Source organism: Polyodon spathula, chromosome 5 (genome assembly GCF_017654505.1).
Source record: "Polyodon spathula isolate WHYD16114869_AA chromosome 5, ASM1765450v1, whole genome shotgun sequence".
NCBI classification, from domain to species: Eukaryota; Metazoa; Chordata; class Actinopteri; order Acipenseriformes; family Polyodontidae; genus Polyodon; species Polyodon spathula.
The window spans coordinates 41,620,708-41,643,743 of NC_054538.1; the positions used below are offsets into that span (position 1 = coordinate 41,620,708).

At 36.0% G+C, this 23,036-nt stretch overlaps 1 protein-coding gene across 1 annotated transcript in view; it reads left to right on the forward strand.

Annotated features, from left to right (window-relative positions):
* The first annotated feature begins 10,916 nt into the window (after positions 1 to 10,916).
* Positions 10,917 to 23,036, forward strand: part of LOC121316412 (potassium channel subfamily K member 2-like) — a 75,629-nt gene continuing 63,509 nt past the window's right edge. Inside the window, exons 1-2 of the mRNA XM_041251483.1 lie at positions 10,917 to 10,980; positions 17,034 to 17,344. Of these exons, the coding sequence (XP_041107417.1) occupies positions 10,917 to 10,980; positions 17,034 to 17,344 (375 nt within the window). The remainder of the gene's footprint in view (positions 10,981 to 17,033; positions 17,345 to 23,036) is intronic.

Here is a 23,036-nt window from a genome sequence, read left to right on the forward strand (position 1 = left end):
ACACAGTACTGGTTTTATATAAAACTAATGTTTATAAAGGGGATTCAAGTTGAACTAATATAATGAACTGCAGGTAAGTACACTGTACATACAATATAAACAATGCCAACAACAAAATACTTTCCCCAAAATGTAACTTATTTTAAGTCACTAAACAGTAACTAAAAGCTCTATGCTTCAGTTGTATTTAACTCAAATGTACTCTTCTGATTTATTTAATTCAAAATAAACGCTAGTGGAGTGCACTCCAGCCCCACGTGTAACACACAGGTAGACAGACGAACAAACAAACACTGTTGCAGGCCTGAATCGTGGCTCGGGTACGTTGTGGCCTAAAAATAAAACAAAATGGCCCCTTCACAAGCTTTATTGAGAACACACAGTTACACTTGCTATTTTAAAAGAAACACTTGGTGGAAAAACTCACAATTCCTAAAGGCTTCTCCCAGTTGCAGCTCTCGATTGTTTGCGGTCTCTGGATCACGGCCAACCTCTGTCGCTGAAGTCTACCTTGCTCTATCTGGAAACGTGGTCCTTCTCAAACACTGTCCAGCCGCTTCCAATTGCTTCGTTTATTTTACGATCTAGTCACTGTCTCTTTACTTTCATTTCAAGCACGTACTAACGGTGCTTGAACTTAAATTTTGCAATACAATATGTTGTTTTAACAATACTGTATATACCAATGCCTAAAGAAAGTAACTCGTAATGACAAACCTACGCTGCTTAAAATAAAACACGAGCTTGGTACGTGAACTCAAAAGAAATAAAAGCAGAAGTAACAGAATACTCTTCTGAAACTGGTTTAAACTAAAGTACTGTCTACTAAAGTTTATAGGAATTTCCTGACTTAAGAAATCCTCACTTTTACTCTGTAAAAGTGAGGACTCTGTTTACCTCCTGTTTTTATTTTTTCAGACTCCCTTCTCTTCTTTTTTTTTTTTTAAACTTTTCCCTGAGACTCCCTCCAACTCTTGCAGGGACGCTTTCTATTGGCTCTCGGGAGATCAGTTTAACACACGACACCTCACTGGCCATGAGAACACCTCTTCTCCCTCCGAGTCTACTCTGCTGCAAAACAGGTCCTAAAGCCATCCAAATATAGTCTATACGGAATTTCTGTATATACGTTAGTAGCATTTTACCACTGGGCTACACTACTGTGAAACATGGTGGTAGCAGCATCATGTTATGGGGATGTTTCTCATTGGCAGGGACTGGGGCACTTGTCAGGATAGAAGGGAAAATCAATGTAGCAAAGTACAGAAAAATCCTTGAGGAAAACCTGCTGCCCGAAAGCTGAAACTGGGACAGAAGTTCACCTTTCAGCATGACAACGACCCAAAGCACACAGCCAAAGCTACACTGGAGTGGCTAAGGAACAAAAAAGTAAATGTCCTTGAGTGGCCCCGTCAGATCCCCGACCTAAATCCAATTGAAAATTTGTGGCATGATTTGAAGATTGCTGTCCATCAACACTCCCCAAGGAACTTGACAGAGCTTGAACAGTTTTGTAAAGAAGAATGGTCAAATATTGCCAAATCTAAGTGTGCACAGTTGGTAGAGCCCTATCCCAACAGACTCACCGTTGTAATTGTTGCCAAAGGTGCTTCCACCAAATATTAACTCAGGGAAGGTGGAAACTTATCCAATTATGATCTTTCAGTTTTGTATTTTTAGTATATAATCTTTCTCAATAAAAACTTTTTTCCTCTTAACAGTGTAGAGTATGGTGTGGGAAAAAAAACTAATTTAAATGCATGAAACTCTGAGGCACTGAACAAAATGTGAAAAGAGTTCAAGGGGGTGTAGACTTTCTGTAGGCTCTGTATATATGTTACTGTAAAAGTCAGATTCTGGTCAATCTAATTTTACCGGTAAATGTTAACATTAACCAAATGTCAGAAATTTTGAAGAAATACATTGATTTTCAAACATTTACTGGTTAATTTTATGATTTACAAAATGAATTGTTAAATGTCCAAAATTATGAAGAAATAGATGCTTTTCAGACATTTAGCAGTTAATTTGTTTACCAGAGTTTACTGGTAAATACAGGTATATCAAATTATTTATTCCTGCATATAATGGTCAATTAAAATAATTAATGTTGAAGAATATATTAATTTCTGTATACACACTTTCCATTAACAAAAAAACACTGATGACAAACTGTTTTTCTACATACAAATGTTCCATTTACAAAAAATGTTAATGTCAAACAATGTATTTATTTCTGAATACACATTTTCCATTAACAGAATAATCATTAATGCACTTACAGTAATGCACAACTGACCAATTTAAACTAGTTCAATATGGTACTGAACAATATTATGATGCACTTATGTAGAACATGATAATTCACAATGGTGTTAAAGGACTGTGACAGGCTGGCGAGTGGATAGAGGCCCAGAGACAGACTGCAGTTGAAAAAAATAACTATTTTATTATAAATAAACACAAAAATGAAAGTGCACAAGGACAAAATAAAGATTTAAACACAAATAACAAAACACAAAACTTACAAAAATAAAGATTTCCAGGCTGGGCAATGCCTTCACTGGATTTAGAAAATTCACCAAACCAATACCAACCTGCTTCCTCAGCTCCCTCCTCCCATGGGAAGCAGAGGCCTCCTTTTATGTCAGGTGGCTGGGTGCTGATTGATCGTTAATTAAACTAATCATCTAATCAACCCCAGCCACCTGAACATAATAAACCCAGGCAGGTAGGGGAAATTAACCCCATCCCTGCCAATTTAAAAAGGACCTTGTACTCCAAATACGTAGTAACATTCTGTTAAATACAAATCAAATAATTTAGACCTTTGTTTTTTCAACAGAAAAATTATGATTTGGTTATGATACAAAATGCCACAAAGACAGGCAGTGAATAGATATACTTACTTACTTATTGCACCATTTTGTGTCACTTGGAGTTAAACAGGACTCCTGAAGCCTTACAATGCGCAAAAATGAGACATTAGGTCATTCGCCAAAGCGAGACATTCGGTCACTCGCACAAGCCACTTTGTTATTCTTGAGATTTACCAGTAAAAAGTCAGAAGTGAAGCGCTATCATGTTTATTTCTGACTTTTACCATTTTGCATAGCAAATGTCAAAATTTGCCAGTAAATCTTATGATTTTCTAATATTCAGACCATAACATATATATTAACAGTGTAACTTTAGCAAGAAACTTCGTAGAACAATAATCATATGGCTTTCCTGTAACTTTCTTTTTGTAACATTGTGTTTGGTTCAGGGGGAGGAGCTAGGCCTGTCAAACTGTCTGTCAAACTCCTTATTTAACCCCTAGGTCATGTCCTTATTTCCTCTCACTTTTTGTTTCCTCCTCCAATATGCTGTGCCAACTCTGCAATGGCTTCCCCCTAGGGACAACTGAAGCTCTCTCCCCAACCTCAGAGGCCTTTTCTTGTTTCCTTTCCCATGTTCACTCTCCTTTTCAATCTCATGTGTATTTTGCATTTGGTGACATTTAGCAGGGATGAACTGATGAAAGCTTACAAGTGTTCTGTCAGAACAACTACAGGAAAAGGAGGACACATATTTTGAAGTTATGGATTTAACAGGCAGACTTGTGGAGCTGACTTTATCAACATGCTACAAGAAATGTGTGCTAACTTTGAAATCAAATAAAAAGAAATGTGTTTGCTGTAACAACAGTTGGGGCTTACTCAGTTATCTGCTCTATCTATAATCTTTATAAGAAAGGAGCCGCAAAGACCTAATCAACAGTTTGATTGAGAAACAAACTGTACACTAAGCTGGTCAAGTGCTAAAGCAGCCGGTGTGGATTGCCCCTGTCCAAGATGCATGCATTCTCGGGCTGGATTTACTCAACTCGACTTGGCCGGTTTAGAGACACCACCACTGGTTCTGAAGGCTTCTCAGAAACACAGGCCCCCTTCTGTGTGTCATTCTGTGGCCAAGTAAGGCCCGCTAGACACCATCCCTGTGTCCCCTAACCGGAGGGGTCGCTGGGACAGCAGCTGATGGTTACTCCTCAGCCACAAAGCGTGGAGGAAAAGGCTCTCAAGGCAGCAACCGCAGTCTGCCGATGGAATTGCGAGGGGCTTTGGCCGGAGCAACAGAGTTAACTGTGGGAGCTGTTGCTGAGGTACCGCCATTGTTTCGCCACGAAGGCTGAGGATGCCTGCCGAACCCACCTTGTCCAGCACACGATCGACACTGGGGACACAGTGCTGATAAAGATGCAACCCTGCCTGGTGCCGCTGATTCACCAGCCTGAGGCGGATAAAATCTTGTCGGGAATGCTGACGGCGCCGTCCGGTCTATCTGGACGACCAGCTAGTGCCATCACCGCATCACCGCTACACCTTTTCCCTTTACCAGCCACTTTGCCACACTGGACCTGGAAGATAGAAAATCATTGGGATTACAACTATACAATACACTGAACTTGTTTCAACTTAAAGACCTAAGGATACTTACCTCTGCAACAACTGAGGAAGACCACAAAGGGAAGACTGGAGAACTACCTTTTGCATCATCATGCCACCACACCTAGGCTCCAGTTCTCCGACTGTTCAGCAGAGGACAGTATACCTACCTCGCAACCAGTGCCCTCTAGTGGAGAACCTCAACAAAACCTGGAAAATGATCAGAGAAAGGATTTACAAAAGACATTCAATAAACAGTGAACAAATCAATTGTGCAGTGATACTTACCAGTTCAGTGCCCAAAAGAGGAACGGGTGAAATGTGCGATTTCAAGAACCAACCTGGGACTGTGTATTACTGAAAGAACATTAAATATTAAGATTATTACCTTTATGAATTAACAGTGGTGTGTTGAGTATAAGACTGTGTACTAAGCACCAGCCTATTTAAAGGACCCTTCGTGAATGTATGTTTAAGTTTGAATGTTAAGTTGTTGATTATTACAGAATGTCTCCGTTCTACAAGCTCTGGTTTCCCGTCTGTTTCCTCTCCCAACCACCTGCACCACTCGGTTACCTACCAACCGTGATCACAATCTCTCTCTCTCTCTCTATCTTTCTCTATCTCTCTCTCTCTCTCTCTCTCTCTCTCTCTCTCTCTCTCTCTCTATATATATATATATATATATATATATATATATATATATATATATATATATATATATATATATATATATATATATATATATAAAGGGATGCACCGAATCCAGGATTCGGTTTCGGATTCGGCCCGAATACTTACTTTTTGAGCAGGGTTAAGATTAGGCCGAATACTTAGGATTCAGTGAACCGAATCCAAATCCTATAGCCGCCTAGAAGCACACCATTTTATTACATCCCCCCAATGTGTGCAGTTCTTTAAATAAGAGACACAAATCCAGTATCGAGCATAACTGTTGTATTTAATAACATGCTTGATGAACTCTGTCGCAACTCTTAACTGCCAAAACACATCACTCAAATGCTGAATGCAAACCCCAGAATGGAACAGCACATCACATCACATCACATGTTTCATGGAGTAAAGTCGTGCAGTAAACCTGTAATATATAGTAACGATAAACTGCTGTAGACTTGAGCTTGCTCTGTCAAACATGTTCTAGAGATCGTACTAAAAAAAAAAAAATTGGTGCACAGAAATAAATATTTTTCATAACCTTACAACTGTCAGATGTGCAAGACGTTGTTGAACAATATGCTTTAGTAAATTAAATTAAGTTATTGTAATGTGCCAATACAAGTTGAACCATTTGGGAACTGCTGTGTTTAATATTTTAAACTATTTTGTAGCCTATTTGATATGTGTTACACACACGGTGCATTTAAATCAACGTGGGTTTTATTTCACAGGGAGATTCAGGTTACTCATCACAGTCATTTTTCCTCATAGCTTTCAGATCAGGTGACACAGGTTGAAACACCATTAAAGAAAATAAAGGGTCTCTCCTTTCTTGTACAGGTAAAGTAAACGGTTCTGTATTTTGACGTTTCTGTTGTGGGGGGAGGGGGCTAGCGGTAAATTGTGCACATTTCAAAGTGAAATCTTATTCAGGGATATATTTCCTTTCGGTAATAAAAATTCTACATATTAACTAAAAGGTCAAAACTATAGATTGTGGGCGTCCCTTGTTAGTAGCTGCCAGTTTGTTTTTTATTCAACAATTTCCTTCAGTTTTCTTGACAGTTTTTGTAGATTCGATATTCGGTTCCGTATTCAGCCAAATCTTTTGAGATGGATTCGTGCACCCCTAATATATATATATATATATATATATATATATATATATATATATATATATATATATATATACAGTACACCTAGCATCCTATTCATTTTTGACACCAATAGAATACTTTAAATGAATGATTGCAAATAAAATTAAATATAACCTGCTGGTATCTTGCATCTATGGGCAAGCCCTCAGATGAAAAATTATTTTCTTGCACGTTTAATTGAATTGAATAATTTTTTTTTGCTCCTCCTAGAAAATGAATACAATTCTCCATTAATACATATGAATAACCTTAATGCAATAAACGTTAGAACACAAAATAACTGATGGACAAATGCTTGGCAAAACACACCTGCACTACGGGGGGGAAAAAAAAAACCTAGGCACACCAGCATCTCCTGTGGTCAATAGGGCGCCTGCAGGTCTGCTATAGAAGCTACTCAGATCTGTGTTATCCTTTGGCACTAGGGGTATGGTGGCTTCACCATAGACCTGCAGAATGAAAAAAGATGACTTGGCAGGACACGTTTCAGAGGACTCGCGAATAAACGAATAATTTGGTATTCCAAATTAAGAAAAATGTATTAATTAATTGGCGACAATTAAATTAAAAGAAAAAAATGAAAGAAATCATTTCATGTAAATTATATAGACAACACAATAAGTGCGTTCCCTAGTATATTTCAGTGTTGACAAAACAACTTAATTGTCATTAAACTCAGATGTCCTGTAATATACATATATGCATGGCAAAAGGACATCAGTACTGCATCTCCAGCCAAGCCCCACCCCTTGTTCGCTGTATTTTTCACATGGATAAATCTTCTCCTGATCACTTGTTTTATCACCAAACTCCTCAATAATGTGATCCAAGTCATTATTTTAATTCTATAACATGGAGAGCATTATGGATAGTGTTAGCTCTGTACTGCTCGGATCACCCCTTTTTTTTTGGCTTCATTTGACTCCTATCGGTCTCACTCGGCCATTGAAAGGTTTTCTTGGCTTTTTCAGGAGAAAAAACAAAACAACTACAGACCTGTGCTTTATGTCTTTTTGATGATGTCGGACAGGGTCCGACATCAGACTGGAAAGGGAAAATTGTAATGTCGGACCTGGTCCGACATAAGACCGCAAAGGGCTAAACTCAGCTGTCCTGTAAAATAAATATGCCTGGAAAAAATTTGCATCTGCAAAATCTGCAAAAAAAACGGGCGAAAAAGGACAAGGACATTTTTATCTTACTTTGGCAACTTTTTTCTCTTACTGTATGACTGGTTGTGACAAGTTGGCTTTAGTGGTGACGTCAGACCAGAAATAAACACACACTGTACTGAGGGGAAATGATGAAGGCGCTTGCTTGCGCCGGTTTATTGTAAGTAAAAAGGTTGAACAAAACAGAAAACATAGACTGCACAAACAAAACAGCACGTTGGCCAAAGTAAATAGATGAACAAAACAAACAGAACAGTGGATGAACAACACACAAGTACCATGCTGGAGCTATAGCAATTGTTTGATTTAAATAAATTCTCCTCTCTGTCTCACCCCTTTTATGCAGCTGTACCGAGACTCGATTGCTAATCAATCATTCAATTGGAATCTCGGTACATCTGCACGTGAAATTATTTGTGCACTCCCCTGCTTTCATATAAATACCCTTTTAATTTGCACATGAAGTGATTTGTGCCATCCTCGTGTCTAACTACAAATTACACTTTACACCACCTGTGCTCATAATCCACATTACATTATCCGTGTCCTATAAACACCAACATTTACACACTACATACAACATAAAACACAAAAATACACACAGGGGCGGGGCACATTGCCACACTGGTATTGACTTTTTTTTTCTACATTTCACCAAAGAGTGTTGGAAACGACAAATTAAAAGTTAAATGGTGCTTTTGACTGATTTACTTTTGCTACGCCAATACCCTGAAAACACTTCAACTATCCTTGCTGTATAAAGAGTCATTAGCATTTCTCACTGATAACTTGGAGTGATGAACGACCATTCCTCTCAATATATACATGTGTTTAAATATTTGTATTACAACTTAACCCCTTGCAGTCCTATGTTGGACCAGGTCCTACATTACAATTTTCCCTTTCCAGTCTAATATCGGACCCTGTCCGACATCTTCAAAAAGATGTAAAGCACAGGTCTCTTGTCGCTTTTTTTCTGGAAAAAGCCAAGAAAACCTTTCAATGGCCGAGTAAGATCGATAGGAGCCGAATGAAACTGAAATAAAAAAAAAATTAAAACAGGGAGTATCTCATAGCCCCATCCACTACAGAGATACATGGGCATGGAGATAACAAAGGAGTTAGCTGCTTCTGCATTCACGCTCAAAGAATATCACAGATATTTGCAAAACTTTTTGATTTGTTATAGTAATAAATTAATGACAGAGATTTGTGCGTAAACTGTGCATATGCTCAATTCCACATAAACTTTGTGATTTATCAAATTTCAATTTGACGTGGAAAAGTGCATACCTCTACGCAAACTTCTGACCATCCGTACGCTACTTCCAGTAGCTGAAAAGTGATATTGCATGCTTGAAACATGTTTTGTTAAGTAAAATAAGATATTGGGTGTTTGTACAAGTTATTCAAGGGCTATTGTTTTATTGCTGTTACTGTCCGAATAAATATATTAGCATATAAATGTATCAGCACAAGTAGATAACCAGACTGTGTCAGACATATGGTTAATATAATTACGATGATGCACATCCAAAGAATAACATGATGAACACATTTAATGACTTGGTGAAATGATCAACTCAGTTGATAATTGGTGACATTATCCACTCACAACTACCTAGCCTTATTGACATATTATGCATTCCTGTAGTTCGCACACTAGTTTTTGTAGCCACAATGCGCCTTTTACCCTCAACATTCATGTTGGACCATTTCTTTTTTATTTCGGTCATCGTCTGGCTCTCAGAACTCAATGAGTTTCCAGCAGTGGTGACCTCCTATTTAAGCTGCCGAAAAGGGAGGACTTTTAAGTTGAGGTTCTGCTAACCTCGTTTAACAGAACCTCAATCTCATTCTCTGTAAAATTGCCTTTCTTGATTTTCCTTAGCTGTGCACCTGCCATTGCTGCTTTAGAACGTTTTCTCTTTCTCTTTTAGAAAGTTCAATGTCAATTTGAAATATGCCGCTATTTATACACCATAATAGGCTAATTGAGAGAGGGGAATTGAAGCGCACGCAAGTACGCACATTTATAGGATGAATATGATTTATCAACGAAACCGTGCGTAGGTGTGGCGTACGCCAATTTGATAAATCCCATTTTTTTCTTATGTATGCAAATTTATGGGTTTGAGTGTACGCTCAAAATTAGAATCAAATTTATTTCAAGTTTGATAAATGAGGCCCCAGGAGAGGAATTATCAGTATGCATGTCTATAAAGAGGTATGTGAAAAATACAGAGAACAAGGGATGAGGTTTGGCTGGAGATGCAGTACTGAGTGTCATTTTTTGATTCAGTGCCTTTTAAACCTGTTTTGCTCCGAAAAAAAAAAAACAGCGCATGTAAAATAAACAACGCATGTGAAAATAAATTGGACCCGGCGCGCCTGACAAGTGCTAAATAAATGGACTGCTAAAGGTTAATAGTATGGTTTACAAACATTATGATGACTATTTGAATTGGTAATTCTGAATGATTGAATCACTAATTATAACTGAGGTCCTGTGTTAATGTATTTTAATCTTTTCAATACAGCTTGATGAAACACTGTTTTTAACATTGTTATTTTAAAAAATAAAAAATGGAAATCTATTAATATGGTGTTGCACCTCTACTTGCATTAATCAATTAACTATATTAGGATATTTGGGAGACTGATCCAGGAGGTAGCTCCGAGGAATGGAAATACTGGGAATTAAATAAAATAGTCGCTGTGCGATATAGGCTCCATGTTTTGGACTTTACAATGTTATGATTATTGCCACAATCATTTGCAAGTACTTCCTGCTCCCAGAACCGCTTCCTGTCTGCATCTCCCTGCTCCCAGCCAATTAATATAACTCTACCATGAAAGGTAAGAACCATATTTTTCAGACTTAAATCCATATATTAAATAATAGCTGGTTCAGCATGTTATACCGGGGGAAATACCATCTAGCTGTGCTCTCAAGGTTCTACTGTCCCCAGAAACTGTTGATGTTTACTCCCTGGTGGTACACATCGAACCAGCCTTTATTCTATTGCAAATGCTCATAAAAAAACCATCCATATTAATTCATAGAATTATGATGTTGTTTTAAGGTTTAGATTTAGTGGGGGAATATTATGTTCTAGTTGTGTTCATAAAAATACTATTAATTCAGTGTATTCCAGTAAAAACCTGATACACGACAAAAATAATACTACTGTACTTGTATTTACATAGCAAAATACAGGGACTATATTTTTTATGGTATTTAAAAAATATTTGAAAGTACATCCTTTATTATAGACCTGCTTTTTTTCCTTAAATGTTTGCATTTTTCTTTTCAAAATTACCCCAGATCCCACATATGCTGTACAATTAAAGTATTTATTATGTTTACTGTGTCCTCTTAGAATGTGATTTAATATAATATATATATATATATATATATATAATATCTATATATATATATATATATTATATATATATTTACAGGAAATGGCATTGCGGTGATGTCAGCCCAGAAGGCGGAAGTGACCGTCAGCCCAGAAGGCGGAAGTGAACACACACAGGCAGGTACTGCAGTTGAAAAAGAGATGCATGGTGAGCTGTTTATTAAACAAAAATAAATGAAACGTTTAAACAGAAAACACTACTCACAGAGCGAAAATAAACCAGGTAAACAAAAATAAATCACATACACACAAACACACAGGTCAGGCTGGGCAGATCGCTTTCACTGATCCTGAGGTTTGGTTTGGTTTGGTTTTTCTCTGTCCTCTCGCTCTCCCATTCTCCACTTCTGAACACCCACACCCAGAGTGCAGAGAGCTGCAGGCTTTTATTTACTATGGCCAAGGGGTTAAACTATCAATTCTCTCATTACCCCTTGGCCACATTCTGCACGAGTTTTAAAATTAGCAACTGAAAAACATAACGCACGGCTATGCCGTCATATATACAAAAACACACGGCGAAACAAAAACACACGGCGTTCCGGCGTTATATATATATATATATACACACACACACACACACACACACACACACACACACACACACACACACACACACAATAAATAAATAAATCATAATACCTAAATAACACAGGGCTGAAGGGGGAGACCCCGTTCCTCGCAACTGCTCTGGTATACTTTCCCAAAGGTAAAGTTGGTGGTCATCTTCAAATTGAACGGGAACATTGTTATTTACCGTAACCCTGTTTACCTGAAAGAGAAGATGACCACCAACCAGCGAGGTCGCAACAGTCGCCCTCACGGATTCGATGCAAAAGAGGAAATGGTCTCTGCGAGTAGACTGTTTAAACCCTTGGTAGGCGGGACTGAGGACGTCACCCCACGGTGGGGCCTATTGGCAGCTCTGACATAAAATGCTCATTGAGTACCTGACCTGCGGCAGGCATGTCCCAAAAGTAATGTTGGTGGTCGTCTTCTCTTCTCAGGGAGTCAGCGTTACGATAAGTCATCTAACATTTTGTTGTGTTCCTCTGACAAACACTTGGTCAAGAAGATACATTTCAGACTGAACAAGGTTTCAGATTGACAAATACATTTATTAAACACTTAACAGCTGTCAAGTAGACTAATGATTTGTACTGCAGGCTGTGAATAGCATTGCTTGCAGTGGTGACGTCAGACGACAAACAGACTCAAAACAACGAGGAATGGCATGGCAAACTGAAGCGCAACAGTGCTCAGTGTTTATTAAATAATAATACAAACAAAAGAGTTTAAACAAAACAAAAACACTCATAAAACAAAAGGCGCGTTGGCCAAACAAATAAACAAATACCAAACAAGTAGTATGCTGGTTGCGAAACCAGCACATGTAGCAATTGTTATATTTCTTGTTCCACAGACTTACGTCTCTCCTCTGACACACTCCTCAACCTTGAGCGCAGACAGCTGCAGGCTTTTATATTCTGGCCAAGGGTTTAACTAGCTATTAATTATTTACCTCATTACTCCTCGGCCATAGTCTGCACGAGATTAATAAGGATATGTGACTGTCAGCTAGTTAAATAATTAGTAGCTGATCAGTCACGCATCCTCACAAGGTTTTTAAAAATAGAAACAATACAAATTAAACACGGCTTTTCACCATCATATATAAATCTAAATCATAACAGCAATACAAAATAAACAAAGGGGCGGGACACTCTGCCACACAGGCCTATACATAACATTTTCTATTCATAAAACATCTCTAGGCTGGGTTAGTGAATGGCTTGCCTGGTAATGGCACAGCTGCATGGTGTGCAGGGTGAGTCATACTGTCCAAGGAGTGCAGGCTTGTCTGCTAGATGTACAAAGTTGGCTGGTACTATATGGCAGGTACCCTGATTCCACTCACTATGCTGCAGTGGAAACTCCTACTCCTCCAGGGGCCGATAGCGGAGCTCCTGGGTGTAAAGGAGCAATTAGCTTAGTGGTGGGATCAGAGTACATTTCTAGGCAGTTAGAAATGCAAATTATTTTTAAAATGTTATTCATTTTTAAATAATTTACAAACTAAGATCTATGGTTCAGTTTAATTTAAATAGTCATATATTGTTTAGATATCTTTAATTCGTGGTCTCAATCCCTGCAGCATACAGGTGCACTGAAACTGAAATCCCATAGAGAGAAAGCAAGTGCAATGTGACATTTTTTTATTGTATGAAATTTCAGCAATTGATTTGCATTAAAGGTAAACTAAGTGACCACACAGGTGTTTTCTTTGAATGCTTGTCATTTTTGTTAATGGCGAATAAAATGCATTATTATCTTCAACCGGAATATTAAACTTTTGCAGACCATATCCTTGCTAGCAGTGCTTGCTGCTGAACATCCTGAAAATGTTTAAAAGTACAGTAATATATTATTATTTTCTGTTATAACTGTTGAGGGAAAGCCTGATAACTAATGAGTGATGTAACAGTGGAGTAACAAAGGCTACAATCAAAACTGGAGTATGCACAAGTGTGACATATAGATAGATGGTAGAGTCCATAAAGCCCTAGAATATGATACACTCAAAAAAGGTTTCAACACAATTAGACAAGTAGTTAAATATATTTAAAAAAAATGCCACCCTCTATTTAGTGTACACCCAACATAGTGACACTGAATAGCTTGTGATTGACAAGGAGTTTAGCAAGTTTCATCCCAATTGGGCATGGTGTGCTTTGGCTATGTTAAAACGTAAATTCATTAAATTTGGAAACATAAAATCTAAATCTGACCTAAAAAAGTTGGGTAGAGTCACAGCTTTCTATATTCTCCAAGATTATAAGAGGCTGAATAACTTGTGCTAAATAGGGTTCTTAACAAGTTTCATCAATAGGACAAGCAGTTCTCCAGAATCAAATGTAATAGAAATACGATGTCAAATGGATTATGCATTACGAAACATGTCAAAGAGTTGTATCGTTTTTTGTTTTTTTTTAAATATCACTATACATGTAACATAATATAACATAATGGCCAATACCTAGGACATCACTAAAACTGTATATCAAACGTTTCAAATGTATATTAAAGTTTATAACCATTACAAAAAACCCTAACGGGTGCACTGTTATTTGACAACACAGCATCTTAAAATTAAAGTGGTATCAAAAGGTTTGTGCATTGCAGTCTGGGTGTATTGCACCCAAAACGTTCCTTAAAGGCTTTGTGACTAGCGCTGAAAGGTGGTTCTGTCTGGTGTTTCTGGAAAGCAAAGTCTATTTGTGCACCGGAGCTTCTTTACACAAACACAACAGATCATTTGGAAACCACAATGTTAATGCCACTGATTTTACTTGACTAATCTCTTGAATCTTTTTTTTTTTTTTTAATTCCATAATTCCTAAAATAAAATGGAACATTTAAGTGCATTTGCTAGCGAAGGGTCATAATGAGGAATACCGCTTTTAAAACAGATAATGTGCTATTGAAGTAATTGTATTTAACTGCTAATGCCCCTTCCTCTGAATTGTAGAAAATGTACGCGCACCCATTCACCCACACTAACCTACCAGCGTGTCGTGGTTGCCTAGAATTTATTATGACTGCGAAGAAATTTCATGGAAGCAATTTCCCGCTTCATATTGTCTTTTTTTTTTTTTTTTTTTTTTGCTCGCGTGTTGTAATATTTGAATGGGAGGCTGAAACAGAGAAAAAAGGAGACAGATGTATCTAGATGAAGCACATCCCCCAGCATGTGGAAACGTCCTCACTGAATGTGCATGTAAAGAAAACCTGAGGAAATTGCTGCTGATGAACAACAAGACGAGGCGTTTGGTACAGAATAAGTAAGTCCCATGTTTTGTCAATAGGAAGGGTTTTTTTTTTTTTTTTTTTTTTTTAATATTATTTACAATTTTAATTGTTTTGTGTGTTGCATTGTATGCAAAAGCTGCCGTTTGCTGCATAAACATTTGAGCATGCTAAGGAACATGCTGCACAAGGTGGTAGTACAACACTAGCTAGCTATCTAGAAGCGATTTTAACTACAGTACATTTTTAGAGTACTTAGCTCAGGTAATTAGGTGATGTCGTCTAATCTGTATTTTTACAAAAGCAGCTGGGTTGCAGTTGTTTTGTTGGTTGCTCGTTTTGTGACTCGTGCAAAAGAATAAAGTTATCAATATTAAATGCATGTTTGTGCGATTATTGAGAGACGTGCTAGATCAGCTGAAAACATTTATTCATCAGCCATTGTGTGTGTGTGTGTGTGTATATATATATATATATATATATATATATATATATATATATATATATATATATATATATATATATATAACCAAAATACGGTTTTATGCACGACCTTTTATAATCTGGTCTTAGTTATTTCATTATTTTGTGACATTCTATAAAGCAATATATTTTTTTTTTAAATGCACTTTTCAGTTTGTGTTACAAGCTGTTGGTTTTGACAAAATATCGTAGATCATTTAAATTGTCTGTTGCCTGTGTCTGCACAGTAGGTCTTCTATAAACCTGCTTACAGAATACGGGATCATTCTAGTGCTGCTATAGTATAATGCTATATAAACGTATCTCTTAAAAAAAAAAAAAAAAAAAAAAAAAAAAAAAAAAAAAGATTGAAGAATTTTAGAGAAAACATTTGCCTCCAACACATTCCATTATTAAAATGTTATTAACCCAAAATAAAGCTATTTTTCCAGTGATTATACCAAGAAGGTACATAGCTGTGAACGATGAAAGAATACCCCGTTATTTCCTATCTGATCCTTGAGTATACAAAACCTATCGGTGTGTATTAGTGCATAAGGGTAGTGCGGTGTACAGAAACAGAAACGATAGTAGCAAATTGCTGTGAGATGTTTGTTTTGGGGCTTGTCTGTCTGAGTGTTGAGACTTTGGTAGGATTTATTGCCGTATGTTGAATATAATAATGCAATAACTGCAACTGTAAACTCTGCGTTATGTATTGTATAAGCAGTTTTTTTTTTTTTTTTTTTTTTTTTTTTAAGAAGAATTAAACAACAGTTTATTTGGCTGATTATGGTGATTTTGTTGGATATTGATAAAGTCAGAACTAGATCCCAATGTTACAACCCTTTGTTTAAAAGTTTATTATTATTATTATTATTATTATTATTATTATTATTATTATTATTATTATTGAAATGAATAGTTATCACTCCAAGGCATAGATAATGCTTTGATTGGAATATAATAAAGTCTAGCCTAATTCTACTAGACTCTGGATAGGATCATATGTTAATCATACCATAAGGTACATTATATGTTCTTGCAATTTACATATAGAAATGGACTGATTTTAAATCTGTGCAATATTTACAATATGCATAGACCACTTAAGATATGCATGTGTGTGATACAATGATTGATAATGTATTTCTATAGGGATGTTCTTATTTAGAATGTGATCACCCTCCATTAATTGGGAATCTTTATATCTAGTAATATTTTTATTTTATTTTGAATCAATTCAGCTGTTTAAATCAACATTTTGCAGTTTATAATGCACAATACAATCCACAGAATAAAGATGCCATTGCAATAATAAGCATTTTCATTTACACCATTTATATATTTATTTCTCTCTGCTACATGTTAGACTGTTATGATTGATTGAGTTATTTATTTATGTGGTTATTTTTTAATTAAATATCAGTAGCCTATATATTAAGATGTTATTTTTATATTCTATATGCCAGCATATTTTTAAATGCTTGTTTGCAAAATACTTACTGTACCTGTAACATTAAAAGGAATAGATTTTCTGTGGAAAAATATATGCATGTACATTTTTGTTTTTAAATTATGAGTGCATAATTTAGATCTTTTATTTACATAATGTAATCAAAGAAACTACAAAATGATATTGCAAAAGTTAACCGGAAGCCATAGTAGTAGTACAGTATATTTTATGTTCGATTTTGAAATGTCTCATTTGTCAATTTGTGTCACAAAGCGTTATGTAATTCAATATGTTAACATAACATTATTCAGCAGGTTTCATTTGACTTTAGAAGTAAAATTGGTTAATTCTGTATGATGATGGCAAACCTTTGGCCATAGCTGTAGATACATACAGTTACTGTAGCATAAGTTTATCATACTAAAACTTATTTTCTGTGTTTTTCCCAGTGGCAGCACCTGATCTCCTGGATCCAAAATCAGCAACACATAACTCCAAACCTCGCCTGTCCTTTTCAATCAAACCCATAGTTTTAAATTCATATGAAGACAGTGACTCATTCACAACAGTCATGAAGTGGAAAAAAGTCTCTGCCATATTTCTTTTGGTTGTACTGTATTTGATCATTGGTGCTACAGTGTTCAAAGCCCTGGAGCAGCCTCATGAGAGCTCGCAGAAGCTTGCAATTCTGGATGGGAAGCTGGAGTTTCTATCTAGCCACTCTTGCGTGAACTCCACCGAGCTAGAGGAACTCGTTCAGGTAATGAGCATGTCATCATTTTGTAGATGAAGAATTGTCGTTCCCTTTAACTAGAAATTCAGGCATTCTTTCATTAATCTTATTGTTGTCAGTATAGGCAGAAGTTATTGATTATTTTAATGCAAATGAGCAGCAGGCACCAGGTTGATACAATGTGCTGATGTGAGAATTAGTCATTTACACAAAAGGTTCTGTTACGTCCCCAGCTTCCTGCTTTCTGAACATACTTAATAAACATTTTATATATATATATATGTGTGTGTGTGTGTGTGTGTGTGTGTGTGTGTGTGTGTGTGTGTATATATATATATATATATATATATATATATATATATATATATATATATATATATGTGTATATATATATATTATATATATGGTGTGTGGGTACGACGGAGATAAAGGTTTTACATTGAATTCATACAGGAGAGTTACAGGTAAATAGTGCTTCTTCTTTACTATATATCTTACAATTAAAAGGTATAGGTAAATAACATTATAATGAGACTGCTCTGAAAATATCACCTTAACAGCAGCTTCCTATAAAAATAATATGAAGATTTAATAAAAAAAATATGCAACAATCCTGTCTTACTTGCTGAGCTACAACAGATTTGATCAGTTCAATCATAAGATATTCAGTTAAAACAAACAAACTGTTTTACTACAACAGCTTGAGGATGTAATACCTACCCCACATCAAACATGGGGTTCTCATGCATGGATTTTTTTTTGCTCGAGACATTTGCTCAAGAAAAACGTCTCGTGTAAAATGCTTTTTTGGGTTTCCGTTCGCTCAGTTTATTTTACTCGTAATCCAGAATTTTCACTGCCGTCATTCGAATGAATGGGAAAGGTGGGGGTTGATATGTAAATTAGCTATGCGTAAAGTACTCATGCTGTTTTTGAAGATTACTAGTAAAATTTTGTAAAAATGTCGTTTCCATGCGCAGAGAACTGGTACACGAGTGAACTTAAGCTGCTGTAATAAAGCAAAATACCTTGTGTCTGGTTGGTTAATAATGTGTTTTACTGCTTGTGCCCAAATTGTATTTCAAATGTCATTAGTGTGGTGTCGTGTCGTTAGTAGTGAATACTGTTTCAACTGATTTATCTTACGAGTCATTAATTAAAAATGAACTCGGAGGTATAAAATGAAACTGACCAACAGGTATTGCAGATCACCATAGCTGAAAACTGGCGAAAAATTCAGGCAACACAGCATATAGGGGATCAGGTGTTGCTGAGTATACTACCCTGGTTTAAAAACCCTACCCGTCCGGACAGCTGACTGCTGCTGAGGAAGCATTGAACACCAGACTTGGGCAAATACGGGTAGTGGGCACTTGAAAGGGAGGTGGCAGATACTGATGAAACTGACTGAAGTGCAGCATTAGTTTGTTCCCAAAATTGCCACTGCATGCTGTATCCTGCAGAAAATCTTGTCAACAACAAAATTAGGTGTTCAGGAATCAGTGGCTGCCTGTGAGATGGGGAAGGTTACCCAGTGTTGCCAAGTCTCACAACTCTCAAAAAACAAGCCCAATCCCACTTATTATAATGGTTGCCTCAGCCGCCAGTTTCAATTGAACAGCAGCGATCTGAGGAGGCTCATGCTGTCAGAGATTGTCTCCTTTCTTTTAAATTGTGTTGGATTTACAGTTGTGTTAAATATTAATGATGCAAACAAATAAAACACAGTTAATATGTTAATTTGCAATTTTATTTTGGTCAGTTCTGAGATGCCATCAAGAACTTGTTGGATGTTGTTGCGCTGTTTTGGGTGATCAAGCTGGCTCATGACATCCAGTTCACCAACTATATTTATTAACGTGGATGGCAGACAAGTGTTGTCTTTGGACATAGCTGGGATCAAAATAAAGGACGGGAATTAATTCAGTTACATTTAAGCAGCTCACTTGCACTTTGTGTTTAACTTTAGTGCAGTTTTTACAGCAAAGGTATTCTCAAACAGCTGCTTTAATACTATAACAAGGGCATAATGCAGTGCATGGTAAGTGTTTTTATACAGAACTGTAAACCCACAAGAGATCTACATCATGACAGACAAGACTCAGTAAAAAACAATAATAAAAAAAAAGCCACTCGCATTATCATTAGGGTGAACTACACCACTGCTAACCATAAAATCGCCCTTCAGCCACTTCTTTCTGCCATCTTGGAATTGATAGTAATAACTGACCTGCTTCCTTACAATATTTATAGTTAAGGATAAACTCGCCCATTAACATTTACATGTGAAATGCATGTTTCCATGCGATAGTGGTGTGGATATTCCTGTGTGTTTTGTCATTTACCCAAGTAAATTAGATTTACCCTATCCCTCTCTTTGGCTGTTTTTTTTTTCAGCCACAAACCTGATTTACACAAGTAATTCTTCCAAACGTGCACGAACATTGCCATTTCACATGTAAATTGACCTGCATGGAAACCCCATGAAAGATGGTACAGGATCTGTCACTTTTTGTATTTACATCCTGCCAGCTATTTTTTACAGCTGACATTATTGATCTGTGCTTGCAGTAATCACTTTGATAATGTAAGACTGGATAAATCGCTCTGTCAGAGAATCAAGGGAATTAGCTGCATGTATTAGTGCCGAGACAAAAAAAAACAGTGACTGTGGCGCAGTAAGCTGCAATTACAGTTCCCCCTTAGAAGAAAGATACATTAAAATTTTCTGTGAAAAAGGGTTACAACAAGAAAAATGTGACTGTTGTCAAGTAAGTTTTTATTTTGCTTTAACAGAAGTTATTGAAAGGTGTTCCGTCATACAAAAAAAAAAAATATATGTAGAAACTGACACATTTGACAAAAAAGAGAGATCCAACCTTATATACAGGAACTACACTTGAATATAATGCTGTAAGTTTTAAACCCATAACAACGTATATATTAGTACTAAAAGTAAATGTAAATAGAGAGAAATGTTTTAATCAATTTATTTAAATGTTGGATTGTAAACCATGTGTGTTGTTTTGTTTTCATGTTATTGGGGGTTGATTTAACGCATAAAAAAAGAACAAAACAACAAATGATGCCATTGTGGAAGCATTTTAGTGATGTACTGTGCAATGAGAGCTCATAGGTAAATCATTAAAGCTGTGCAATGCTAAAATGCTTCCATAGGGTTTTTTTTTTTTTTTTAGTTTTTATTTAAAAAATAGCAAATAATGATCAGAAACAACAAAATAGAACCATACTGAACTGTAGCAAAGTGCTTAATAGTGTGCAGGTGATCAAAGAACAGACAGACAATTGTAATCCAGGTGCAAATGTTTGTATTTATTTCTTTTATGTCCAGTGCCTGATGGCAAAACAAACAGTAAATAATAATGCTGGTAAGTAATACAGCGGGATGTATTACTTACATTTATAATCCCTGGGCTGATCCCAACATAATAGTCCTGTTATTGTATCCCCACATTGCACACAAAACACAAACACAAATCAGTTTAGTGCGTGAATTAGTGATTGTGGTACAAATACATTTTATAGTGGTACGAGTGAAGTGCTGTTCCAGGTTTGTGATGGCCTCTAGCGACAGCTCCGGAACGAACGTGTTAGCTGTCTAGTCATTACAAGCAACAACAAAACAGAACAAAACAAACAAACAAACACTCACAATATTGATACGAAAAAACCACAGGTCCTTCTAGGTCACTTTACATTAACCAAAACGAAGGAACAGATTATATCGCTTCGACCCCTATTTATACCGTCACTCTTGATCCCTTGGTAAAAGATTGCAGCTGCTCCTGCCACATCATTTTCCTTCCAGGTCAATGAGTTAGTGTATCAAAGCTCCTCCCCTTTTCTAAATTACTGACTTCCTTACAACCCTCGGAACAAAGTATCAGGCCAAGTAGTCCAGTGTACACTGTTCCCGTTACTTAGCGCCCTCACAGGTCGGGAGGTAGATTTACCACCAAGAATCATTGTCTTTCTGTCACATGAACACACAAAAGAAATATATTAAACATGTATAAAAATAAATATTCAGAAAATGTAGATGATATAAAGTAGCTAAGTATTTAAACTCAGTATGACAATACATGGATAAATGGAAGATAAGCAGAGAAATTGGGTATGCTATATTTATTTTCCAATAAATTCATGTAACGCTGTTTATACAAAACATTTAATATAAACAAAAAGGAAACATTATTATTATTATTATTATTATTATAATAATAATAATAATAATAATAATAATAATAATAATAATAATAATAATAATAATAATAGCTCTTAGCTGAACATTTAAAAACAAAGACACAGTGGAAAAATGTGAAATTTTTGTTTGAGGACACCTTTTTATAGATATTGACTTGGATCAAAAGCCTAGAGTGTGGTACCCTTAAAAACCAAGCTGAAAACCAACAAGATTAAAAATTTTTGAATTTTAACTAACCCTCGGCTACTAAACATTATTATAATATATATTATATATATATATATATATATATATATATATATATATATATATATATATATATATATATATGGTAGTGGTACAGATTTATACTAAATACACTAGCAAATCATTAAGTGACATGTTAAACCAAAGTCTCCTGCTTCTCCCTGTAAGATAAAAGATCTTTTGTAAAAAAACGTTTATCGTTAACCCGAATGCCCTGACTAAATTTCTCTTCCACTTTAAAAAATAAAAATACTGTACATTCTAGGACAAAAAATAAAAGATGTTTTGTTGTGCACTGGACCAATGTCTTCCTGGCTGCCTGTCAGTTGTTTACTGACTGTGAGGTGCTTGGGACATTACTCTGTGTGAAAGAAGCTGTGTAATTTAAAATTCCTCTCCAATCCTCTGTTGGTTTCTTTGGCTGAATATGGTTGCAAAAGGTATTTGTTCCTAGAATAGGATTGATTTGTAAACGTATGGCCAGTTCTCTTTGAAATATGGGACTTTTTAATAAACTGGGCTCCACCACAGTGCACAGTCTAAAATAAGTTTATTGACATCATTATAGTTTACACATGGGAAACAAGGGCAGATAAAAAGAACATTACCATGAGATGTAATTCCATGAATGTGTTTGATTTTGGAAAGATCTTTAGTTTCTCAGTGGTAAAGTTAATCAAGTATAAATGACACAGCTCATGAATAACCTAAATGGCACATCTGTGGTTTTAACATGGCTACCCTTGCTATCAGAGATGAATGGATTACTAGGCAGTTAATATAATTATTATGTCATTTCATCTATCTGATAAGTCATCTGCTAGTTTACTGGTTCCATACCCCACAGAAGCACAATGAACTGCTGGAAATAAATGAGAACATAACAATATTATGGTAATAGTAAAGAATATGACCTTTATCTTGTCATTTCTTCACAAGATGCTCTGTTGCCAGAATGGAATATAAGTTAAAATAATCTCTGAAATATTAGTGATATAATGGTGTCTCCTCTATATTTAAATTATCAAATTGTTTTGAAATTTAGAAATATATAACATTTTTTAAAATGTATAAAACGCACAATTTGTATCCTGTCGTGCCAGCCAACACTTTTAAACTGTCTTGCACTTCCTGGATCATTTCACCAGTAGGGTTCACTGGCTTCTTTCCAGTTAATAACCAATCAGCTGCTTCCTTTATCGACTGATATGCTTTCAGCCAATAACATGCTTTAACCCAGAAGACGCT